At 38.0% G+C, this 27905-nt stretch overlaps 1 protein-coding gene across 2 annotated transcripts in view; it reads right to left on the reverse strand.

Moving 5' to 3' along the window:
* Positions 1–27905, reverse strand: part of prkcz (protein kinase C, zeta) — a 175155-nt gene that overhangs the window by 15800 nt on the left and 131450 nt on the right. For both annotated transcript variants that reach the window (XM_059333243.1, XM_059333244.1), the window contains 5 exons: positions 25266–25401; positions 25002–25089; positions 23687–23806; positions 14925–15004; positions 12897–12986 (listed from right to left, as the gene is read on the reverse strand). In XM_059333243.1, coding sequence (XP_059189226.1) covers positions 12897–12986; positions 14925–15004; positions 23687–23806; positions 25002–25089; positions 25266–25401 — 514 coding nt within the window. The remainder of the gene's footprint in view (positions 1–12896; positions 12987–14924; positions 15005–23686; positions 23807–25001; positions 25090–25265; positions 25402–27905) is intronic.

A 27905-nucleotide genomic window follows, 5' to 3' on the forward strand; every position in this document is an offset into this window, starting at 1 on the left:
CAGCCTGTCCTCCTGTCAAAAAGTCAATATAGGTTGTGTGTACAGGCAGCGAAAAACGAGTTATATTTACAAACTTCACCGTCATCTTGCTGACGTAATAGTGATTGACAGCCAAGCAAAGTTTGTGAGGTTGGGATGGTGGATGGGTCAAACAAGCCATTGATTTTCACCCGAAAGAGTGGGGTTTGCGTCCTGTGTGAAAACAAAAGTGAACCATTTTTAACGTAAGTTCCATCAATCATGTTTTTGAACGTAACTTTTCTCCATAAATTGCGGCAATCACGTGACCCTTGTAACTACTTAATTATCGCAATTTACGTTCATTTATTTACTGTTTAAACTTGCCTTACCAGAAGTTTTTTGCCCTAAACCTAGATCAGTGGTTTTGCAACATAAATCCACAGAAACCACAGAAATATGATGATATCATACTAAAAGGTGCAGGCTAAAGCTATAGGTTACTTTGTTCTAACATAACCCTGCTTGTATGTTTACTATAGAAAAGCTACTTTGGGAAGCAATAGAAGTTAGATGTTTAAACACATTCTGATATGATGTAACATACAGTTCAGGTGCTTGTTTTCAGCAGAGCTTCTGCTCTCCTCAACACGCACAGTTGTTAATAGTTAAAGAGTGGGGAACCAACAGAGGAACTGATTTTACTGTTGGAGTTCCCTGAATGAAACATGTCTAGCAGAGAACAGCAGGTCAATGAATTATACTAATTACACTTGTTAGTAGGGGTTAGCACTTTCACAGCAAAAGGGTTGCAGGTTCGAATCTGGCTCGGAGGTAAGCATCACACCCTGCTGCTGCTGCTAATTCAAAGTAAAGAACATGGAAATTCCCAGGGAGCCAACTGCTCACTGACACTAACCACCTTTCAGTACTGATGCTCTTTGGCCTTGAAGGTAACGCTAAGCTACTATCAAAGGCGGTAAGCTAGCTAGCCAGGCATGCTAATGTGATCAATTTATGTCGCAAACAATTACAGTTTATTCCATTCTCTAAAATCATTAGGGTTGGGCTGTGTGATGATGTCATCATCCAGTCATCAACTGCTTAGTGCAACATTATGATTTAAAAGCCTCATCCCCGATCCACACGTGCTGGTGGTGATATTTATTAAGTGCTTAAAAAGTAACAATTCTGATATATTTAATGGAGCAGAGACTGATTTTGCAGATATAACTGAAGGTGCATACTATGGCTGTGACATCAATGAAACTAAAGTAGAAGAGAATTTGTTCAAATTAATAAAAGCATTTAAGAACACACTTATTTTTACAGTCTATGCAATGCGCTCACTTCTTGAAATACAATGCATCAGTCTGACTAGAGCCCCATAGACACATTTCAGCATGTTGATAAACAAAAGTTTGACAGGTCTGCTGTGTCTAGACATGAAGGCTATGTCCAGTATCATCTACGAGCCACGCTGTTGCACTGGTTGACATGTCTCTTCATTACCATCAGTGTTTTTTACATGTGGATTCATTCTGTTATAGTAGCCATGTGTCTGTGGCCCGGCATTCAGGGAAAAAAATGCTGTATTAAGTTACTGCCAATGCAAACCGAACATTACTGCAGAAGCTTCACACTACAAGCATTTACCTGGTGAAGCACCTGTTGGCTTCTATTAAATCACAGGAAATCACTTTGTTTGTCAGTGAGCTTGACACTGATTGTGCTTGATCAATGGTAATTTTCAGCAATTTTTGCATGCGGATCTCTTTAATATATTGCAGCAATATTACGTCTTCAGCAGGAACCAGTGGCTGCTTGAGAGGTCAAACACACACTCTCTGAAAGAAAAATCTGTGATTGTAAACTGTACGGGGTTTGACATGACTATATTCCAGTGAAAAGACCATGTTGAATGTTAAATGTTTAGCTTGATGTTTTCTTTATTTTTCATAACTGACTCAGGTATAGTATATATGGTACATCAGGCAGTTTTGAACACTGTGGCTCTTTTCCATATGCTCAGATCTGCTACAGTAAAAAACAGGCACCTTGTTGGTAGATATCTAAGTAGAGCTGAAGACAGGACTGTAAAAGGGAGAGAAAAACAACAGAATGGAGAGGGTTGAGGCAGCAGAGTAATTGTGGACGAGTGATTCAGCCAGTAGAATTTTTGTCTGGTTTGTTTCCATGGTTTCACATCGGTCCCTCATCCTGTTAAAATGTGCACTGAGGACATTTTCTGAGAACACAATGGAGGCACATCACAGGTGCACAGGTTTAGTCCCATGTTTTATTTTTTTCCTCAATCTAAGAATATACACATATTTAAAAAATCTGGCATGAAGTTGGCTATGGGGAAGCTTTAAATAGAGATAAATCAATATGGATTCTAAAGGCTGATATTTAGCTTTCAGTCGTTTCATTTGAATGTCAGGAAGTAAATTGAGTTGTAATCGAATAACAGTATGTGTGCATTCTGAAATTCTCCCAAAATGACTCATTCCAGTGAAACAACTTTAAGGGCACCACTTACTACTTAATGGTGAGTGAGAGGTGAGATACTTCCCCTTCTAATGTGTGTGTGTACTCCAGCCTGTCCACAAATAGGATGTTTGTGTGTCCACATGTTAAATCTATTGTCTTTCTCTAAGCAAGCTTCTCAGTACCGTATAACCTGGTCTCATCAGTGTGCACTGCAAAAACCAACTGACAAAAAATAAGAAATAATTAACTAGAATCAAGCAAATACATGCTCGAAGCAAGTACAATGATCTGCCAGTGCAGTAAGTAATTTTTTCTTTGTAAGAATTATTTAAATAAGTAAAAAAATATCTAGGCACTGGAAAAAACAACAATGTCTTGAAATAAATCCAAATATACTTATTTTGAGCAATTGTGGCTTGAATAGCCCGACTGTAGTAACATAAAAATAAGCCAACAATACTTGAAACTAGCACGTTTTGGTGGTAGAAAATGCTATTAAAATAGCATTCAAACTACATGCAACTAAAACTCTCAATTGGAACCGATATTTTAGCTAAAAACTCATCATGTTCAACAGGTGAATAGCTTGAAAAACATGAAAAAGCTCATAATGTCAATCCTAAAAACAAGTCTTTAAACAATAAGATAATTAAATAAGCACATAATACTAATAATTAACTAACCAACCACATAAAGCTATGGTCAGTAGGTAAATTATACTCAAACAATATAATTAAGATACTATAACTACATATAAGAACACAACTTTACATTTTCAAATTCAAGCAATGCATACGGCAAAATCCAACTTTGCGTGCAACACTATTTCAGTGACAAAATCTGTCCACAGACAGACAGACAGACAGACAGACAGACAGACAGACAGACAGACAGACAGACACCTGTACTCAAAACTACTTCTGTGGTAGTTCCTGCTTCAGTATGTGTCTCCATACCATTTTGCCCTAATGAGGCACACAGACTCACAAGCTGAAAACAATACCAGCCACACACTGTTGCAGCCAGTAGAATTTCACGGTGCAAACATAAAAAACTGTAAAAAATTGGGTCATCTTGTGGTAATTTCACAAAGCACTTTGCAATTAAAGTAATATTTTTATTACTGATTTTAAGATGGGATAATATACTGACAGACAGACTAATGATAAAAGGTAAAATCCCACCGGGTAATGGAGGGAGCTGAGCTGCTCAGATGGCCTAATATGAAATGTCTGTGCAGGAAGTGCTGCGCTTTATTGGCAGAAAAACAGCAAACTGTAAGCCACTGAAATGAATTGATGAATGAAAACAGTATTCTATTAGAGAGAAAGAAAGCGCATGACGACATGTCTGTTGCACTGAGGGGGTTGGGCCTGTGGAAATGTATGAATGCTGAATGTATCAAGACAACAGGTAAACATGGAAGAAGTGCTGACGCTGCATTTACGGCTAATTACAACAGGAGGGGAAGAGGAAGCCAACACCAAACGTACTAAACATCAACTAACCATAGTGATGGCACATCAGGAAGTCATTGTGGAAATCTCTGATAAATAACCTGTTTGCTTGTTTAGGTGTGAATACTGATGGCAAATCTATTAAACTAGTTCCTATAGAGCTCCTGGTCCTCCTGCTGTTTTTTGCTGCAGTTTGGGTGCTTCATTAGTGTTATTGGTTCAAAGTGCTTCGTGGGAACAGCTTCAAACAAACCACCAATACAAAACAACTCACTTTCTTTCTTTCTTTCTTTCTTTCTGCCTCTTGCTATTGCTCCCTCACCATCAAATTTGCCTATCTTCCCCCAATCTCTCTCTCTCTTTGCTCATTTCTTCTTCTTTTAAAAAAAAAACATTATTTCTTTTTCGCTTTTTCAGCGCCTACCTACACTCCTCTGTCAGTTTCTCCCCCTCACATCCTGTCTCCATCTCTCTCCATTTGTCTGTGTCTTACTCATTGTCAAATTCTTTCATCTTTTCACATCCGTCTCCTCCTACTTTCCCCAGTCCCTCTGATGTGTTGTTGGGCAGGCTGAAGCTCTGTGTGGTGGTAATGAAGCACACTGAAGGCCAGGAACGAGCCCGGCACCTTCCCACTCACACATATACATACATACACACACATGCGCACACACGTCGATACACACACACACACACACGGAAAGTGCCCCTGAGGCCAGAGGGGCACATGAAAGAGGTAACTGAGCACCAGGGATATACAGGCGATCTATGGTTTCTCAGATCACAGCACCTGTCAGAATGTTTGGGTATGTGAGTGTGTGTGTGTGTGTGTGTGTGTGTGTGTGTGTGTGTGTGTGTGTGTGAGTGTGAGTGTGAATTCCAGTTGCATCGATGCTTTCAGGACAGGAATGGACAATGTGACAATCAGACTGATCGGAGGCAGATGTTAATGTGACTGCAGACTTACCACAGTCAACAGATGTGAAGCCATGCGTCACACACACACACACACACACACACACACACACACTGCATTACAGAATCACACACTCTGAGTGGAGCTCTTCGTCTGTCCACCCTCGTCGCAGCACTGTAGAAGCACATCTCCATAAAGGAGATTAATATCAGAGAGGCTCTAAGTGCCTTCACTTCAAAATATCAGCATCTAGTACAGGTCTGCTGTGAGACAGTGAACGTCGCACAAAGAAACATGCTGATGTTTATGTACGTGGCTCACTTCAATAGACAAAGGGACATTTTGATCTACAAACCAAATCATTTAATATAAAAGCAGGCCATCAGATTAGATAGAACGTTTTTCCTCGGATGTTTGAATTTTTTGTACCTGGTGTTGGTACCGGGGATTCTGGGTAAGGACAACAGCCCTGGGACACCACTTCAAGCCTACTATGGCTGTGACTCTTTCTAGGAATTCCATTTCATTAACAGAGCTGTTTTAGTTGAGGACTGAACTCCTATCCCAAGTCCCAAAAAAATATCTGAGAATTTATGGACAGCCCAGTCGTCAGCCAAAAATGTTGGCATTGGACGTTTTTTGCCAACCACGCAGATGTAGATCTGCAATGTATTTGACAGCTGTTGCTGGAAGTTATGTGGAGTAAACATTATTTATACCTAACCTTAAACTAGTGATTTTGATGCCTAACCGTAACCAAATTCTTTTTAGTTTTTCAGTGTTTAAAACTGTAGCAGGTTGTGTATGGACCCAATGTAGCACACAGGATACCAGGAACGGTTGGTAACGACTTTTAACGTTAGTTTGATACAGTCCAGTGCAGGCGAAATGCACAATGAACAGGTTGAATGCAACAGCAAAGTCTCTCAGTCAAGTCTCTGCTTATACAGCAGGCTAAATAACTCCAAGTCAGGGACATAAGGCTGGTAAGTTTACCGGGAGTCAGATGAGACAGGTAGATCAGAGGCAGGCAGGGTCTGCAACAGGAAATCAGTCTGAGGTAAAGCGTTGGAAAGTCTAGCATTGAATAGCAAATAACAATCTGCCATTGAGTGTTTGAGAGGCAGGAGTCTTTAGGTGGCTTGCTTAGTGATCAGAGGCAGCTGAGTGGGCAGGTGAGTGGAGTTTTGCTGATGAGGTGGAAGTGGCTGGCTGGTACAGTGGAAAATTACTGGGAGAGTGAGAACTGCTGGGATGAGTAGGAGGGTGTGGAGCTGAACTGTGACAAAAACAGCAGCCGTCACATGTGTCGACAATCTGTTGAGGTCGTCATGTGTTTGCAGCATGGTTTAAGCAATTGTAGTGATGTGTCACAAAGAGAATGGGTTGCATCGGTCCACTGTTCATATATTCAACATCTTTTTTTTGGTTAAAATGCAGATATTTATCCGTGGTTTATAGAATCACAGGAACTGCTGTATTCACCTCTGGTGTATGTTATCTGGCGATATGGTATCAACTGAAGAATTGCTGCAACAACTTATGAGACATAATAGCCTTCATATCATAATGTTCTAAACCCTTATACACTGTATTTTTTTTAAATTAATTAATATTACAGATTAATGACAAGTTGACACACAGTGCTAAGATGCATCTCAAATTAATCTTCAGGTTCTAGCTTTCAGATGATGTACACCACTTTTATGTCTACAGTTTACCTGCTATCATCCCCTAAAGACCCCCTCTCCCCCACACCCAACTCTCTTTGAAAGGGGACGAAACTTTAAGGGGTAATACCTATTTTGTGCTGGAAATGATCATGCAACTGACTATTGCATCTTCTCGTATTCCTGCCTCACTCAGAAGCAAGTTTCCCTGCTAGAACAGGTTCAGCACTTTGCTGCCAGGCTTTTAATGGGCCTGAACAAGAGATACATTCCACCTGTCCACGCAGCTTTACACTAGCTTCCTCCACATTTTAAAATCAATTTAAAACTGTTATTAGTCACTATTAAAGCACACTTTGGACTGGGCCTGGAGTACATAATGGATCTCTGAACATCCTAAGAGCTTGGACATCATCTATACAGCTATTCCTCTTGTCTCTGACAGCCATGATGGAGCTAGGACATGATGCAGCTATGTCCGGTAAACATTAGGGCTTAGACTATGTACTGTAAGTAAGTAAAGCTGCAAAGCCCAAACCAGTCACGTGACACTACTTACCGATTACATTGAACCATATTGAGAGGTAAACCAGGCAGCAAACACTATCGAAGCTATTTTGACCCAAAACTCATGATATTGGCTGTACTAAAAACCAGTTGTGTTTTAAAAATTTTGTTTTTTCTTATGTTAATATGGAACAAAACAGCAAGTTAAAGTAAACTATGCACTGGTTCAAAGGTAAGACAAAGATGCATTCACAACATCCTACATGTGATCTCAGTGTCAATGAAAAACTCACAATAATGAAATCCAGTTGTACCCTCTTCCAAATTATACATTTCTCCTCAATGCTTATCAACGATGACAGTTCTCTGGCAGCGAAGAACTGTGGATTTGGCGAGGGCATAAAAGAGGACGGCAGGTAAATGATATTCAAATGTGTCATCTCTTCAGAGAGAAAACTCAGCGCTCCCTCAGGAACTGTCTGATGAATATTAATATGTGGTAACAACAGTAGCGGCGTGCCAGGCCTGTCAGGTCTGGAGACAGGTTTCTAGTTTGAGGGCAGAGAGCGTCGCTTCTCCTCCTCTCACAGCTTTGTCAACTTGTTTTCCCTGTGTGCTACATGGGAGCTTTGTCGCTGGGCTCAGGATTCCTCTCTGCTTTGATATCTTTCCCCAGTTTGCCTTTGGTGTGTACTTCACAGGCACTGTGGCAGCACTCATTAACACACTCTTGACAATTGTTTTCTTCCTCTTTCATTCCACTGTAGTACCTGCCACCCCACCTAATTGTCCCATGAGGGACATGGCAACAATGAGGATAGAGAAACAGGCCTAATTCATCTTTAATTAGCATTTGCGCTAATGTCTAATGAAGTAGCATATTAATAGTGCTTTCATAGAGTCATTGCAAACCGGAAACAAGTGCACTTGCAGCGATGTAGAACTCAGATATTAAAAGCTCCATTTTGGATGATTTTTTAACAGATTAAAATACGAGCACGGCTGTAAATGACCATATTTTTAACCCTTTATAGGGCACTCCTGGAAATTGAAAATGTCAACCCTGAAGTGTTATTGGAGGATATTACAAGACTTTTTGCAAAATGTTTCATTTTTATATTACAAATCGAGGTCAATTGAGTCATTATTATTATTATATTTATTATAGTCTCTTTCCCACAGCAACCCTAAATAGACAATAACACATCATCTGCATCCATCACCACTTTATCTTTTACCTTTAAACTATTTATTATATTTTTAGACTACTTATTACATATGTCTGAATGTCTTTTTTAAAGCACCTTATATATGAGAAGCACACATAAATTTAGTTGTATACTTTTTTAATACAATGACAATAAAGAAAAGCTTGAATCTTGTTGATTTACTGATTGGTCAGATGACACAGTGTCACTATGTGTGATGTAGAAATCCATGTGGTTCTATGAGGAGACCTGTTATAGATGTTAAGTCAAGTAAAAAAATAAAAAATAAAAGAATGTCCGCTTAAGTTACCAAATATGGTTCTTTGCCTGATAAAGGGTTAATATTGATGTTTGTCTATACAATGATAAAAACGAAAAGAGCATTTACATATATTTAACATTGATTTATGATAATTACCCAATAAATTGAATAAAGTCTTGAGAAGATATACACTTTCTCTGTTAAGAATAAATCACATTCTCACAATCATTCCATGGAAAGATGTAAAAAAAATATTTTATTCCAACTTTATGGGCAACTGTGTATATGAGGCTACCTGTTCTGCTTCATTTGTGGGCAAGTTTCACTTATAGAAATATTACTTAGGAGTAAAAAGACTATAATTCACATCACAGGGACTACAGTCCTGTCAGAAATCAGAAGACTAAAAAGGCTATGATGCCCCTATACCACAGTCATTCATTTGCCTTCATTTATTAAGAATTGGGAGTTGTGGGCAGTGGATATTTAGGGGGGGATAGCAGGTCAACAGTAGATGCCACATAGAAGATTCATCTGAGATGCAGCTCAGCACTGTGTGTCAAGTTGTTCTGGTCATAATTCTCTAATAAAAAAATGACATAATTCAAAAATAACAATTAAACTAATTAAAGTGTACAAGGCTTGAAACAATTATTTATGGCTTTCTGCAATTTTGGAATTGATACCATTTGTTCAACATATATGCTGCTGAATTAGGCCAATTCTTAAATATCAAGAATGGATAAAAATGGTCAAAACCCTCCAATAATTAATAATACACCAATACTTTTGGAACACTGTAGAAAAATTCATGCTGTGATTTTGGTTTCAACATTTAAGATTTAAGTATTTTTGCGATTGCATGGCGAGCACTTCTGTTGTGTAAACTGCTGAGAACCCCCCCTTATACATCCCTACATCCATCTATCCTCTGAATGCTCTAGGTCTCTAGTTTGTTGTTGTAAAGTTTCATGAGCGTGATATCAGGGCTTCCAGTTTCATGTGATATCAGTGCTCTTCATATAGCCTAAAAATTCTGCCAGCTACAGCCTCTGAAAGGTTAATAAAACAACAAAAAACAAAGTCAGAACTAATAGTAATACCAGACTTATATTAAAATATACTAGACAAAAGCTGCTTAACTGTTTCTGCTGTTTTGTTAATTCTGGCAGAAGTTTAATGCTAAAACCCATTCAACAAACTGGTCGAACTATGAGACATTTACAAGCAACTACTAAAATGTATAACTTCATGGCAAAATATGTCAAAAACATCAATAAATTGTTGAGCCTACATGCAAACCACACTGATAATGCATTTTTATGATTATATTAACACTACAAAATCATTCTGATTAAGGCATTATGGGTCTTTGGCCCTCCATGTGTACATGAATACTATACTGCCCTATACAAAGTCTAACTGCAGTAACTATGCAAGGGGTAAAACTGAGAATAACTGATTTAAAGTTTTTTTACTAGCCAGACAAACAAGTTATAGGTTGGTTAGTGATATGACATGTCTTCTACATGTATTGATGATGTCATTTTTATGCTCAAAAATCATGACGATTTATTTGACCTTTGACCCCAAAAATGTAGTTACTGCACTTTGGTTTTGCTGTAAAAAGTTCTAATAGTAATGCAGAAACAGAGTGCAGTAACTATAATGTTGTTGTCTTCTTTCAGCTTTTATATTTTGTTTCCAGTGAATAAACATTTTCAAATTGATTTTGTTAGAAGTGTATTTAAAATGGTTTAACAGCTCTATGTATGTGTATTTTAGACTTAATATCAAAAAGTAATGTTATATTTTAGTCTTAAAGTAATTTTATCTCACTTTTTTTCCCATTTAATCACTATCTAGATAATAATTTCCCTATCAAATAAACTTATAATTTCTACTATTCTTGTCTCCACTATTCAACACAATGAAGAAATACAAGGCTGCACTGCTTTTGTTTCATGATTAAATTCGTATATATATATCCAAAGCAGAACGTGTTAAGGGAAATTACTGCGGTCTGATTTGGTTTTGAGTTAGATTTTGTAGTTACTGCAATTTTTATAGAATTATTTCTCTGAAATAAAGCAAAACTGAAATCCAAAACTTTGTCACAAGATAAAACAGACATCAAGGAGTTCATTTTTCGGTCCTGAAAAAAAATGTAGTTACTGCAGTTAAGCTTTGTAGCGCAGTGTAGCCATGGAACCCTCCTGACTTTAGCTCACCAAAGAAGAGAAAATTCTACACCAGCCAATATTGGTGAATGTGTCGAGTGTTCTTAATTCAGCCGTGTGTGCCATTTAAGAGCAAATCTCTCTTGTTTTCACTGGCCATTACCAATTTATCACACCACAATGCCCTACACAGCCCTACACTGCTAAAACCCTACTGCTGGAATACAGATGTAGACGTCCTTAATATTGTATGACTTCTATCTATGTTTCAAATTATTTTTGTGCATCAGAGCTACGCCAACAATCACACAACTGCAACCTCAACACACACACACACACACACACACACACACACACACACACACATGCAGTGCTAATGTTTCAGTTGGTGGTGTGTGCATGCTCGTGTGATTAAGAATTCACTTTTATTTGAGGGGGAAGGCTTCTCACTGTACAGAGCTGCACTAGTCTACGCACAATGTCTATTACTATATCATCCATTTTTTAACACACACACACACACACACACACACACACACACACTCAGATGTTCAGAATAAATAGAGGGATGCTCTCTGTGTTATTTGAGCTCTTGATATACAGTTTACAGTAGATCTATACTATGAAGTTTGACAAAGGCAAATGACAATATGAAATGACAGCTGTGCCCTGTTTCAGAGCTGATTGGCATTAAATGTAGGCGTGCAGTGTTTATTCTGTGTTTGTTGTTACATTAGTTGTGACAAACCCCAGATCAGCTGTCAGCAGCTGTCTGTCAGGAAGCAACACACACCGTGATCTCACCAATGAACTATACTCTAAGTGGAATATGTATCATCTTCCACCTCATAGCTTCTCTGTTTGAAATGAGTGACAATATTATAGAAGTCACAGCCCCATTCTTTTCTTTGTTTCCATTTAGGGCATTATTGTTTTATTCCTTGTCTATAAGTTTGATGCATTCCACTTAGTTCCATTTCCCTTCACACAGAAACCCCCCCCCCCCAAAAAAACAAATGCGTCACCAAAAGCCAAAACAACAACAAAATATATAGCACACAATTCCCGATCATTCCCTAAGCTTTCATGTATCTTTTGGCCATACTACTCGTTGCTACGCACTAAAACGAGGTCGGCAAAAGTCTGTCAGAAGATGAGGAATAAGAATAAGTATGACATTCACACCATTAGTTCATTTGTCACAGTATTGTTATTGGTAGTGTATGTGTAGCTGAAGGCGCATAGTAGACCATCTACTATAGTCGTGTTTCCATCAGCGAATTTAAATGCGCATTTTGAAGAGAAAAAGATGAAACACCAAAATTCGATGAAACTTTCAACAGTTTTTACGCTCGCATGAGGTGATTTTTTTATTTTATTAAATAGTTAATGCTCTAAATTGCAAAAGATTATTGCAAATAAGTTCTGATGTAGTGAACTTTGAACTGATGACTGATCAGCTGTTTCCACTCCGCCGTAAAACCCAAAAGACAAAGAAGAAGAAGAAGAAGCTGATTCCGCTGTCTTTGTCTGCTGGTGCCTCCCTACACTGGCACATTACACTGCCATCTTCTGACCCAAGTATGTTTACGCAGCTTTGTTTATTCGCTCTAAACCAGTTGATGGAAACGTCCCAAATTTGCATTTTCTTTAAATTTTCAAATTGTGTTTCAAATTCGCTTTGACCTTAATGGAAACACGGCTTCTGTCATCTATCTATAAAAGCAAGAAGCATCTGTGTGTGTGTGTGTGTGTCTAGTTCATATCTCTCTGACCGTTAGTCAGACTGACCTCAGATTTCATATGTGGCTTGCGCATGACACGAAGGTGTGCATCCTCAATTTTGAAGATTTTTGAATTAATTTTTCAAAATATCATTATTTACGTAGGACGTGTTGCAGCATTGCACTGGTTTTTTTTGATTGGACGCCTTTTAGGGGAGCTCCGCCCATTTTAGTGGCGCTCCGCCTCATTGTGTGATAGGCCTACACCTGGTCAGTAACACAATTCACTCTGGATTTCCACCCTGACTCATCTCATCTGGAAGTCTATTTAGCCTACCTATCTTTAGGAGTTTTAAAGTGGCTACAAGGTTCGATTTTACCAATAATATTCAAATAGTTTCCAGCGAATATCAATGTTCAATGTGTATGTGCTGGATGGTGTGGTACCTTATAAAAAGTACAGGGAAATACTGTACTTTGTCTGAAAAAAACTGTGTTAATTGTGTTCTCTCTGCTCTTACCTGGTCCCAGTCTATACTGCGGAAAAAAGTGTGTGACTTGATATCTGTGAAGCCCGTCTGGACCTGGCAACCCAGCCGCTCCTTGGGATCCTGTTGGGAACAAGACAGCTGGTCAGGAACATAAACAGGAGCAACTGTATTTCATGCAATGTGAGATTATTCCTTATAATTTAGCATCTACATGTGGACAATGCAGGCGTTCTGGCGGGCTGATTCTACTTTATGTGGACACTAATAAAGTCCAGGGGGAACTAGTTCAAACATAGTATTTGTCGTAATAATGTTGGCCACGCATGTTTTTTTATCATGCCCTGCATGTGTATGTGCACATATAACCCCCCTGTAACTGCTCAGCTTGGACTGTGCTCTTTTCATTACAACAATTATGGTGATGACTTACAGAGGTAAAGTGCATGTGAAAGGCTGTTTGCATGAACAGAAGCAGCCTCATGCGTCACAGCTGCTCTAATGACACACATGCAAAACCTTGTTGCAAAAAACATGAAACCAGGGGCGAAATGCATAAACACTGCTGCAAATTTACACAGAGAAAAATGATGTTTGTGTAAAGTCTGCAGTCATGCATTTAAAAAGATGAATATCTTTCACTAGTGCTTTCATGTCTTTCTTTACCACATGTTGCTTTTTCTGCTTTACAAAATGTGCATTTTCATAATTTAAATGTTTCATATAACTGTCTTGCCCAGAGGAAGAAGATGCATGAATGTAGCGCTTTTATTCAGTGTTTTAGTTTGATCAGTTCCTTGCTGCTTTTGATCTCTTTCTGGGATTTGTTGACAATAAGACAAAAAAAGAGAATCCTCTCAATTATCAATAAACGCAGAATTCTGAGAATGAAGTCAGAACTCAAATATTTTTTCTAGGGCCCGGACTCGATTAAAAAAATTTATCTATCTAATTAATTAGAGGCTTTGTAATTAATTAATCGAAATTAATCGCATTTTAATATACGCATATAAATATTTGACCTGAGAACAGTGAGAAGTCATTTTTTTTCACATGGATTTTTAGTATACCATTGAATAATGACTGAATGCATAAGATTAAGCAACAAAAATATTGTTTATTTTTGTTCAAGTCCAACAGACCAGTGCAATTTTTGCCATTAAGTGTAGCAATAGCATATTTAGAAATATAGTACATTTCATAAATTCAGGTAGCCTATAGGTAGGTAGACCTTCTGTAAACTAGAATACTTTTTTAAGTAAAACACAATCCACGCTAGCTACCACACTAGCCGCTAGCTGCTATATGTTTAGCATTGAGGTGATACTTGAGGCTGGATGTGCTGCGGTGATATGGGAATTCCTTGTTGCATAGCAACACAACCATGCTCTTATCGACGCTTCCATTCGTTGGTTTTTAGTAACTAAATGTCCCATCATCCACGGGGCCAACCAAAGCGTCTCATCAGCTTCTTCCTTCATGTTCACTGTGGTTTGTTGTTGTCTGAACTCATCAACGCTAGTTGGTGCTCCAGTATAATCGGTCCGCCTGAAACTCATCCAGTGAGAAACGTTCCGCGGTGCAAAAATAAGTGCGATTAAAATGCGTCAATTTTTTTAACGCTTTCATTTTTGTGTAATTAATTAATCTTAATTAACGAGTTAAAGTCCCGGCCCTAATTTTTTCACGTGTGGCCCTAATCCTCTTCGGTAGTTTTAATACACCAAATAGATTATCTGTTCTTTTTTAACCTGATGATAAACCTAAATAATGAAAAGTACTCTATGAATAAAGAGTTTTGTTGTTGTTATTATTATTATTATAAGTAGCAGTAGTAGTAGTAGTAGTATAACCATCTTACTATGAAAATGAAGGCATCATTAAAATTTCACGCCAGTGTACTGCAGGGAGAACAATATAGAGTGAGGCAGGGTGAGCCAGATAAAGAGGCCTTCCCTGGCTGTCCATCACACAGAGCCAGATCTTGGCCATGATCCCACACATGGTGCTTTGACTGAGCAGCAGTGTGCACAGACTGAGAGAGCGAGGGCTGATTCTCACCTTGTTTAGAAAGCCCTTGAGCACGCTGGCAGCTTTCACTGACAGAGACCTTGGGATGCGAATGGGCTTTTCAAGAATAACTGTTGGCAAAAAGAGAAGGACAGCAACAAAAAGAGAGAGAGAGAGAGGGAGAGAGAAGGAAAAGGACAATCGTGAGTAGGGAGGAGGATGATTCACAGTCCAACCTGCCTGTGGGTGACCATGTCTGCTGAGTGGGAGTCAAAGGAAGGGAGGAGATACAGAGGACACTGTTCTGTTCTTTCTCTCACTTTTGATGGTCTACGCAGCCTTGAGACTCCCACAGCTTAACAATGTCATACTAAAGAGAACCCTCTGAAAACTGTTTTTTGTTGTTGTTGTTGGGGTTTTTATTTATTTTATTTATTTTTACCTCAAAACCTAAATAGAAAGATGTAGTACTGCCTCAAATATAACTGCTTCACGCTGCGGTGACCAGACTTTTTTTCGCATCCAATCACAGCTCAAGGTTATGAGATCAGTGTGTGTTTTCAAACAGACGTGGTCAAAATCTAATGTTTCAGAGGAAGAGAAGTGGTTGCTGTCTTTGGCACACAGACAACAGAACAGACATATAGCTGTAGTATAGATGAAACACATCATTTGTAATAAATCCACTCTCTTGGGATGAGAAAATAGGATTTGTCAGTTCAGCTGCTAAACAAATTATCACGTGTTCTTTAAATCCAGTAACAGTGCAGTAATTGCACCAATGTTTTACCCATTCAGAAAGCAATTATATTACAAACACATGCCAAAAAATACTGTAATGGTGGAATTCTAACACTGTTAACTGTTAACTTAATGTAAGTGATGCATTAAAATACATTAAATCATGAATATGTTTGTTATATATAAACAAAATGTAAAAGTTTTGAAAATAAAGTATCGCTACAAAAAAGTTTCCTGAGTTGTATATTCTGTGTACATAATCTATAGAGTACATTTTAATCTAATTGTATCGTTAGAAAACCAAATCATAACATAACAGTCACAATAAATCTAAACAGTAATTCATTTCCAACTTTCCCCATTTCCCTTCTGGTGACATTCAAACCTCCCGTCTATTCCAATGGACAGGTTTTATTCCTGAGTAAAAGCTTTAAACCTTATAATACATGCTACAATGACATGTATAAGTATAATCACATCTCATGTTTACTTCAAACACTGAATAAAAATACATTATGTACTTTAACAATATTAATAATAGTTTACAGTGTGTCTTGTACTGAATAAGGGGGCCTGGCTCTATTGCCGTCCACTTTAGATGATGTGGAACCAGGCGGCAACTCCAGGTCTGAGCAGGGAGCCAAACCAGGAAGTGCCTTAAGCTGCATTCTACCAAAGCTTCCAGCAGGGGGCGCTAAGTTTGGCTGCAAAAACATTTAGTTTGATTAATTTCAATGCAAAATGAGAAAACTTCTCACTTGATTTATTACCTCATCATTTTTTTTACAATAACACTATGGTCTCAATCACTAGTAAAAAATCTTCTTCAAGACAATTTGATGTCAATAGTTCTAATAATGGCCCATTTAGAAGAAAATAGAAGATAAAGAATCATGATTTGGGGCGTGGCTACCTTTGAATGACAGGTCACTAACAAGGCGAGCCATCATCAGGAGAGAAGCAGAACAATGCGTATCCACGGCAACGTGTCAATAAAGTTATATATAATGTTATATAGATATAAAAAAGGACGTTTAGCGGTTTGGTCTCATAACTTTGACCCTTTGACTGTATTTTCACTTAATGACAGTTTATTTGAACGTTTTGTTCAGTAAAAATGTCTTGTTCAGCGTTTGGTTGGACTAACAGACACTCCAAGGAGTCGCTGTTCAGTTTTCTGAGGTAAGTAACCAACATTTTGTTTTTGTTTTTTGCTAGCCAAAACTAACATCCCAGTTAATGCTCCAGTTAATGCGAACATGAATTAGCAGCAGCTTCTCTCAGTCAGGTTGAGGTGTAGAGAGGCTGTAGTCAGTGATCAGATCCCTCTCCTCCTCCACAGTCCAGATATGGTCTGCTCCCCGTATCGGAAACAAGATGGCGATGAGTGTAACAATAAACGTGATGCTTCCAACTGGCCACAAACCAATGGGTGACGTCACGGTCACTACGTCCATAATTTATATTCAGTCTATGTGTGGAACACTTATAGTTGAATACATTTGTGGGTTTGGTTGGAGTCAGATGACAGTAACCATAGACCTCGATATCCTAGAAGAGCTACATCTATATCATTATCTTTTTAATTGGGTCATGTCACATGAAATTGGACAAGGTACAGTTTGAGTGAAATACAGTGCAATCAGCTCCTTCAAACAAGCACAAGCCTCCTCATTGTGCTCATGAGTGACTCATACTCATCAAGACAGGGAAATCATTGTCATCATGTACAGTACAGTACAACTAATATTTGTAAAAGCATAAACATGAAAAAAGCAGAATTCTCATAATTCTTCTTGTTTTATTTCATTGTGCTCCCTCACTTCTGAAATAAAACCTGAACCCTGCTTGGGCCCTTTCTAGTGTAAGTTTTCTTTTTATCTGGTTAAAAATATGAGTAGCACGATACATTGCAGATATAACACTTAAAAACAGAAAAGAAAAGAAAAGAAAAGCGTGGTCATGTTCAACAATTTCCTCTCTGGTACTCTACATCTTCACAGTCCAATAAATATTAGAAACTGATAAAAGAAAAAAAAAAAAGAAATAGTGAGATAAGAAGGCAGACTGTGATTCAGCTAATATACTGGTGTTACTTTTTGGCCAGTTTTAGTTTCTGACTGATATACAGATATACTTTTTTCATCAGACTTCGACATATTGTTTGAAAGCTCTTAAGGCCCTTAAACCATTTTAAACTATATTTCAGTCTCAAATTGTTTCATAGATGTTTTAACATAAATACCACCTCGTGGCTGGTTCCCTGGCTGGATCAAATGTTTGCCAGCTGTCTGTCTGTCTAAAGCTCTGGGCTTTGCATGTGAAGCACTGATAGCCAAAGCAAGACCTGGCACAGAGTCTAGCTAGGTGGCATATGGCTGGGTGGCTCCTATAGTGAAAGGGTTGGTTTCCGTTGGCAAGAATTCATCTCGGAACCTGCTGCTCTACCAGTAAGACCGCCAGGAGGATGGTACTGGTGGCAGATGCTAGCCATGGTGCCACGCAATGCTTATGACAGCCACAGCAGAGACATAATGCGTCACACGAGGCCACTGTGGTATGGAGGAATTTCTGTTATAGAAGAGTGTGTGGGAGGCTGAGTGAGAGAGGGAGGGAGGAGGAGGTACAGGGGCGTGCTATGTAAGGGGACCATATGGCTCCAGGAACACAAATGCAAATAGGACAGATATTATAGAGGTTCCTCTACCCCAAGGGTGTGATCACACCCACAGTTTGCTTTCTTTGGTCCAAGTTGACTTTGTTGCAATTTTGTATTTATGTTGTGTAGCTCGGCACTGCAGTATTACTCACTGATCAGGAAATACCTCCTTATTGGGCTGAGTTCTGGTACTTTAACTGGCCATCCCACTCAATTTAAGATTTGAGATTGGTGACTGTACTGTGCCAGTGATCAAAAATGTTGGAGCCATTGCATAAAAGCATTGGAGGTAATTTGCAACAGTCCATTGCAAAGCTTATTTCTTGTATGGTTTTCTAAAGACTACACATGAGTGCCTCGGTAGGCAGCTTGGAAACCCACAAAAGAAAAGATTCAACTTGAAATACCTACTAATGAAAAAGAAAAACCACCGATGTGCCCACATGACCCTCATTCATGTTTGCTTGCATTCAGTCTGGAGGAATAGTATGTTCCAGGTACATGCGCACAGGTGTCATAGTGTCCTATAGTGGACTGAGGACTGAAGCTCTTTCTGAGCCTCTCATGCTGGCCTAGGGCTCCACCTCAACAAGGAGAAAAGAGTGTATAGTCTGGGTGGTTGAGAGCCTTAATGATTCTGCTAGACTTATTCCTGCAATGCTAGGTGTTAACCCTCTGAAATCTTTGGCTATTATGTGTGTTAAAAAAAATCTGTTAAAGCAGGGGTGTCAAACTCTGGCCCGCAGGCCAAATTTGGCCCGCAGTGTAATGTTATTTGGTCCGTGAGGCAATACCAAATTATTATCTTATTATTGTACTATAAAAGCTGACCCGCCGGTATTATACGGCGCATTTACAGCTAATACTACAAATCCCACAATGCCCTGCTGTTGTTTTGGCACGTCAATCAGGACAGGACCCAGAAACGCTCCTCTGTGACAGTCGTCATAGCAACCTCAAGCTAGAGCTGTCTCCGAGCTACCCCTTCCCAAAAATGGCGAAAAGAAAGGCAGAATTTATTAACCTGTTGAAAAAGTTTATTTTGATATTTAAATCAGAAGGATGCAAATAGAAAAGAGGCATACGATTTATTTTTTATTGAATAAATTGATGACATTGATGTGTTTTTTATTTGAAATTTGATTTTGCATGTCTGCACTATTTAGTTATATATTGTATGTTTATAAGCGCTGCTGGTTCCATATTTAATGTTAAAGCAAAACATGTTTGGTATATATTAAAAGGTTTATTTGTTCAATGTTAGCCCGCGATTTTATTCAAGTTTTAAATTTTGGCCCATTGTGTATTTGAGTTTGACACCCCTGTGTTAAAGCATGCCATGTTGGTATCAGTTTTTTCAGCGTTACCTCACCTATATGTCCTAATAATTAATGTTTAACTTTGACTTATTTGATCAAAATTTTGAACCCAAAAGAAATAAAGGAAAACATAAAATCTGATCTTGAAAATTATGATTCACACACAGAAATGTACATGTTGCAAATATGAAGACAGGTTGCCAGTATTACATATAACAGGTAAAATGAGGATAATATCTATTTCAATATTTTTATACTACATATATTTGACATTATCTCCGGTTTTACTTGGCCGAATATCATCATCAAAAAAAAATCTGGCATGGAGTTTCAAGCCAGAACTTTAGAGGGAAGCTGATGTAGAGGCTCTATGTTGCTTTATTTTTATGTCTTCACGTCAAGAAGAAGTAATGTGCAGGTGGTTTCATGGACTCTAGAGGGTTAATATGAAGGCAGAATAGCACACCACCTATTGTATATTCAGCCTAGAGAACCCTTTCTTTCAGGGCCTTCCAGTACTTTTGGGTGCAGCGCCCAGGTCAGGCCCTCATCAAGACCTGGTCTCATATTTGTATTGGGGTATAGTTGAAATCTTACACTGTATGTAAAGTTGGATGCCCGGCAGCTCAACAAAAAGTGAAGCCCAAACATCCAGATCGCCCCCTGGTGGCTGGCTGCAGTATATGTCATAGATTCTCTCCCTTCCATGGAAGTGGATGGTTTGATACACATATAATACATTTTCCCAAGGAGAGTTTCTGTCACTTGAGGTAGTTCTTATCATGCTGAGCCCAACATTTTCATTTAAAGCTCCCTGTCTCATTCCTGATAATTGTGCTACTATAATGCATAAAATTTGCATGGGACTGGGACTGGTGGTTCTATTAACAGATATTTCTGCAGATAGAGCTCCATGATCACTGTGGGGCTGTGTCCTGCTGCAGACACTCTACTGTCATTTTATTATTACTGCTACTATGACTATTACCATTAGTCCACTTACTACTATTATTACTATTACTACCACTGCCATTTGACTTTAACTACCAGCACATTTACCTCCATTAGTCACAGACTTCATTGTGGGGTTAGTGCTATTACTGTTGTCATTGTTCATCTTGTTATTCTGTGTCTCCCCCCCAACCCTCCCATCTATCCTCCCTCCCTCTCCCCTCTCCACTTTCCCTCCTCTGTTGCTCTCCCTGAGGTTTCTTCTTTTTTCCTGTTAAAAGGGTTTTTTGAGGAGTTTCTCCTTGTCTGCTGTGAGGGTCTAAGGACAGAGGGAGTTGTACCCTGTACAGCCTGTAAAGTCCTTTGAGGTAAATCTGGGCTATATAAATTAAATGAAATTGAATTGAATAGTCTTTTTAAACTAGTTGAGTGGGTGCTTATTAAAAAAACTGACTCACACATTACTAATAGGGGGGAAAGTATCCTAAGGAAAGACCTGGTGAGCTATAAGTGGTATAGTCAAGGTACATACACTTTTTCAGTGGTCAAATTTAAGCACTTTTCAAGGACTTTCAAGGTCCATTTTCAAGCTTTTCCAGGACCTTACAACCATTGTAAGTTGCATGTTTTACATGAGTACTTGCATGCTAAAAGGGGTAATTTCACTCAACCATACCAACAGCGATGGTATTACACTTTTAACAACCAAAAGTGCAGTTCGTTAATCTCAATATTCAATTTATAATTTTTTTCATTGAACATGTTATTATCTATATTTAGATTGCACGAGAAATACAGTAAGAAGTTCAAGCATTTTCAAGCACTTTATCCAAAATCCAAGCACTTTTCAAACCTTGAAAATACAACATTAAAATTTAAGCATTTTCAAGGATTTCAAGCATCCGTATGAACCCTGTATAGTAATTTATATCCAAAATAAATACGTATAAGAAGTTTAAAAGTAAACAACAATATCAGCGTCCATCAAGATGTTTCACTGTGGACATAGCCATATGCCAATCCAGAGACTCTGCCCAGCCCCCTCATTGTGGTTATTTGGCACAACTGTTTCACACATGCACCCTAAATCTCATCTGTAATGGCAGATTCTCCACAGTTGATGAGGGGTAGGGAAGAATGCAGCATGTGCATTACATGAGATATTAACCCTTGTGTCACCCACAGATTCACTCATTTAACACATTAAGAAAACCAGCTTATTTTTGGCCACCATGCCTTTCTGAACTCCACCAATGGGAGTTTCAGCAGCCCCAGGGTGGAATTTTCTCATCATATAATGAAGCATGTAATCTGTCTGCTACATTTGAAACCCACAAATCACGTAAGGTGATAAGGTTTATGAACAAAAAAGTATGAGTATATGTGTCAACACATCAGGCTTTCATGTTCATACCACTAATATCACTAATGTAAATACAACAATACGTTTAAAACGAAAAAAAAAAGCCAAAAGATGTCACAGACTAAAATAAAACAAGAGTGGGTTTAGAGACTACAGCAAACTAACACTAATTAACATTTGAGAGAAATAAAATTAGCCCTGTTTCTGAGATCCCTCCGTTTTAATGAAGCATACCAAAATCATCTAAGCCTGGATTTACACAGACATAAATCCTTTACAGCCCAGAGCTGATTGTTATTCCATTACATGGAATCTGTTTTCCCCACTCTCACAATATCAGTTATGCGTCACAAAGGGTTAAATTAACATGTTTTTGTTTGATTGGCACCAAGCAGCCTATCATGTGCTCTCAATATTCATATTTGATTTCCCACTATTCCTCTATAGTCCTAATCCCTTCAACCATAGAAGCTGGGTACATCCCTGCTGATGGAACGGGGACAGATATAGTCGACTATCAATAGAGGATAAAAGAAATACTGTCAGTGTGACTTTCTTTAATAAAAAGCACTCTTATTTAAGGTAAAATTTCCTCTAAATATTTATTTAGCTAATGACTATCCTGAGAACAGCGGTCACGGAAAACTTCCATAGTTCACAATTCCAATTTTAATTTGATTTTCTTCTTCTTGTCTCTTGTGGTTGGTGGATCCACTACTGATCCTCAGTGAAATGTCTCCACTGGGGATGTAACAATAATAGACTGTTAATCCACAGTACATATATGTTACGATAATATGTGAAGATTTAAATCGACAAAATGAAAAATGAAGTCTTTTTTTAAAACAGCGGATGGTGCTTGTTCCAAGTGATACGTCACTCACTTCAGCAACTGTATCAACGCAAAAAAACAACAACCTGGCAACCGCAGGATGCTCCGTGCTGTTTAACAGTGGAAGCATTGCTTGTAATTCCTCCAGACTCAATGCATTCCCCAGTTCTCCATCTCCCTAGACACTGGTGCTATGGAAACTCCTCTTGCAGTGTGTCTCTTACAGGTATAAGGTTTAGATTTATTAGGTTTATTTATTTGCACAGCAAAAATGACATAAAATGACAAAGATAAGTGCAGGGAGAGGCAGAAAACCCAGATGGGATTATTTAAAGCCTCCACCTAAAATTCATAGTTATAAGAAAGTGATAAACCGATAACAGAAAAAAAACATATGTATAACAACAACAATAAGTTATAATGACAATAACAAAATACAAAAATATGAACATGATATAAAAGTGTATTTGTGTGTGAATTTGAATTTTAAAACAGCAGTTAAATGGGCTTTTAGACATCTTTTGACTTTTGACCAGATGGGAAAAGGTATTCCATAATTTGGTGCCCCTAAATTTAACAGTAAATTGACCTCATCATGTCAGAAATCTTGGAGGATGAAGATCTAAAGATTGATGCGTTGGATAAGAGTGAACCTGAGAATTAAATTTAAAATAAGTTAGCTTTTCTACGTTAACTTAAAGTGCTCTGGAAAGTTTTCATGATATGAATATACCTTATAAAAAAACACATATTTGAGAGATATTGATGTCATGAACAGTAAGTATCTGAAGTTTCTGAAAAAGAAGTACAGATGAGTCATGGGACTCAGATTGGGTTGCCATCTTAACAAAACGCTTCTGAAGAACCTAAATTTAATAAGCCTAATAAGCCTAATAAGCCTAATAAGCCTTAATAAACCAGATGTACTGATAAATTCCTATGGCTCACCTTGAAAGAGGTACTCCTCTGTGTTCATGTCAGGATTGTCAGTGATAATGTCGAATGGGGACCTCCCAGCCATCATCTCAAACATCAGCACGCCCAGAGCCCACCAGTCCACACTGAAGCCTAGGAGGACACAGAGCAATGAGACAAGTTATTCCTTTAAACATATGTGTGTGATGAAAAGACTCAAAGTGCTTCTATCTTACCAGTATAAATCACAAACTAATGCTACCTACACATCAGAAGACTTTGAAAAGATTTGAAAAAGAATCCCGGAAAACTATCAGCTCACACCTGCTCACATCTAAAGACAAGAGTTTAGAGTTTTACTATTTGCAAGACTACAACTAGATTCTTTTAGCTTTTTTTACTACCATGCAATTTTTCCCCATCATGCTCTTAGTAAAAACTTCCAAAATGGAGGAGAAGCAGCTTTTGGCTCCAGCTGCTCTAATGTGTGCAGTGGTTTGTGTTGAAAAAAAAAAAAAGAAAAGAGGAGAAGACGCCACAAAATGCCCCTCACAAAGCTGAAAAAGGGTTTCTGTTTTTCTGACATGAAAAGTTGACTATTTTACAGTAAAAAAAGATATAAGGAAGAATAATGGAAAGGAAAATTTAGAAATGAATTAATTTATGTCCTATTTAATTATAATTTGTTTAATTGAATACTTATATTTATCAGCTCTATCAACTTTCATTTAGTTAATCATGCATTAATTTTTACTTATTTATCTATACTTTTTTTATATATATATATATATATTTTAACTGGGTCTCCATACTGTTCTCTTTACTAAAAAACAGCGCCCCCAATTATCTCGCTTGTGGCTGTAAATGTATGACATCACTATATTTTTTATTTAGCACTGAGCTTATCATAATCAATTTTTTGCAATCATATCAAACGTTGATCAAAAAATTGATTATGATATCCAAACCCAAGACTAGGAAAAGACTGATATGAAACAGAGCAGATTACTACCTTAAACTTAACGATGGAGATGTCGGAGCGCTGTGACTCCAGTAAAACTCCTAGATTTACTAAAGACTTTCAGTTTTTAGTCTGGGACTGGGGAAATCTTTCGGTGTAAGCACGGCATTAGTCTGGTTTGGTCAGCGAAAAAGTTTCTCTTTGTACACGCTCTTCCACTTGGGCTACAGACATTGCCTGGTGCAGTTTAGGTGGTATGGTGCATGATCTTACTCCATATTTCATTGCCTTTTCATTCAATTTTTAAAAAATCCACCAGCTATAAAAAACAAAACAAAAACCAATGTGTTGGGAACTGATCCAGCCCAGTGTGACTCCTCTACTCACCGTAGTCCTCTCCTCTGAGGATCTCAGGTGCTATGTAGTTGGGTGTTCCACAGAAGGTACTAGTGGTGTCACCTGGTCTGATGCCCTCCTGACGGGGTTGCAGTGATAACAGATAGGGGGGATGATGAACAAGAACATGAGTGGTGGAGAAAAAAAACAAAGACAGAAGCCCTGTTAGTACTTCCAGTCAATACAGATCAACTGCATTATTAATAACGCTACGCCAGCACTCCACAACAACAAAAAAAAGCATTCGTGGCTTGCCTTGCACATGCCGTAGTCTGTGAGCTTGATGTGTCCCTCGTGATCCAAGAGAACATTGTCTAGCTTCAGGTCTCGGTAGATGATGCCCTTTTCATGCAGAAAGTTCAGAGCAATACAGATTTCAGCAGCATAAAATCTGTGAAGGAGAAGAGAGAAACATAGGGAATGATGTGTTGACCTGCACTGTAATAAATTATCCTGTAGTCATTTCATTTTACTTAATATATTTGATAAAATCTATTAAATATAAATGCGTCCTTGATTTTGAGGCAGTTGTTTAAGTAACTTTAATATAAAAATGTTTGTGATAGAATCTACTTATTTTGATCACATTAAATATAATCTTTATGTGTATGTAATTATAAATCAATAGAATTTTGAATGAATCCAACACAATAGAATTAGTCCATTTTTAAATGACAGGCACTTCCTGTTAAGTTGTTATTAACTCAACTTGTAACGTAATTAGATTTAATTAATAATATTGCGTGCAATCTGTTGCCTCAATTTTATTGAGTAGCTATTGTTTATCTTTTTTTACAGTGTGTCTTCTCATTCCACCATCAGGACAAAGATTTCCTCTTGTACACCAGTTAACTCCAACACCTCTAGCCATGAGTTGGGCTATGTGTGTTGGTAGTTGGTCCTAACTGTTTAATAGCAGCACTGTTTGTACCACCAGGTCACTTTCATGATTGATTTATTTGCATTATCTCTGTTTTATACTATACTGTGTATATCTCTGCATATATTTAAATATATTTATTCATGGATGTACATAACACTACATGCAACAACTTATTTAACCTATTAACACGCTAAAATATATTTTTCTCCAATGTGGAATCTATCTATAAGTCTGTGTGTGTGTGTGTGTGTGTGTGCGTCTAGTTCATATCTCTCTGACCGTTAGTCAGACTGACCTCAGATTTTGTATTTGGCTTGTGCATGGCACGAAAGTGTGCATCCTCGATTTTGAAGATTTTTTTATTCTTTTTTTCATAATATCATCATTATTTTTGTAGGACGTGTTGTGGCATTGCACTGTTTCTGATCGGACGGAATCTGAATAATATATATTAATAATGATGCCAACAGAAATGTATGTATATAATGTGTATAGAATGTATGTATATGTCTTGTTTTTTATATTCTTATTCTTATTCTATTCTTATATCTATGTGTCTGTATCTTGAGTTGCTGTGACAACTAAATTTCCCCACTGCTGGATGAGAAATGTCATATCTTATCTTATCTTATCTTAAATGACCATGACACAGTTAAACTGCTCATTAATAAAGACATGGAGAAGAACAGGGATTGGACTGTGAAACAAATTTGAAAATCCATACTTAATATGAGTATTTTTCAATTAACTGCTATTCTCCAGAAGTGGTGGGAGTGTGGCGAGAAGGAAAAGGAGCTTTGCACTCGAGATGAAAAAAAATATTTAAGGTGGTGTTGTCATGTTTGAAAAAAGCCAGTGCATGTGTGTAACAGAGACATGTCTGAATTCCAGAGAGTCGTGACGTAAAAGCAGCCGACTTTGTCCACTTTGTTTCAATGAGTAGAAAACCTCTTATTTTCCTGCAACAGGGTCTTACTGTCCGCCCCGGCCGGTCCACCCAGCTGAACCGGGTCTGTCCTCGGTGGGCTGGAGACTACCAGGGGCCCCGCTGAAGTCTGAGGTAAACTGCACAATTTGGTCTGATTATGTCCAACTCAAGCACCAAGGCAGGCATTAAGAACCAATATATCAAATTAGCCAATGTTCTCACTGATGGCCTCATTTACTTACTTAATTATGTCTACAAAGGGCTTATTGAGAAGATAGTAGCTGAGCACGTTCATGCCCCCCCAGAGGACGAACCCTTTCCTTTCTGAGCACTGCAGTACTTTCCTCTAGTGCCACCCTCAGACACAAGCACGGACCACAAAATGTCAAAATATCCTATGATCTACTGATCAACAGTAATCTGCTGAGCACATACATGCTACAAAAGTAATCAACCACCTATTAATTGGCTTTTATTCTACTAAAACATGCTCACGACAAACTTGTTATCCCCACGACTGGCGACTAGGGTTGTCACAATACTAAAATGTTCAAGTACTCAGGAAAATATTCAATACTCAATACCATTTTCAATACCACAAGGATAAAAAGAAAGACCCCAAAATTTAACAGAAATATTTTTACTAACAAGAAAAATGCAACATGTAAAAAATGAACAGAACCACAGGTTAAATATTTAGAATAAAAAACAGTTGTGTATCGATACTTTTGAAAATGAGTGTCGTATCCGGATACTTTTTTGAGTATCGATACTTTTGACAACCCTACTGGCGACAGCTTCTATCAGGAGCTTATGTGGCTTCAGTGTTTAATACAAGTCACTGTGCTTCTAAATCTTGATCCTGTAATGGCTGGAATACTTTGTAACAAATACAGGAACACAGAAATATAAAATACCCATGCAGCACATTTGGTGATGTCAAACTAATCTCTGAGTTTTGAGGTTAAAATAAACAGCTTTCATAAGTAGATCCATGTTACTAAGATTATTCTCCTTACATAGGAACAAAGACATATTTATAGCCACCATAACCCTCTAGTTTTTAACCATGATTGGATGTACT

Source organism: Centropristis striata, chromosome 5 (genome assembly GCF_030273125.1).
Source record: "Centropristis striata isolate RG_2023a ecotype Rhode Island chromosome 5, C.striata_1.0, whole genome shotgun sequence".
Classification (NCBI taxonomy): Eukaryota; Metazoa; Chordata; class Actinopteri; order Perciformes; family Serranidae; genus Centropristis; species Centropristis striata.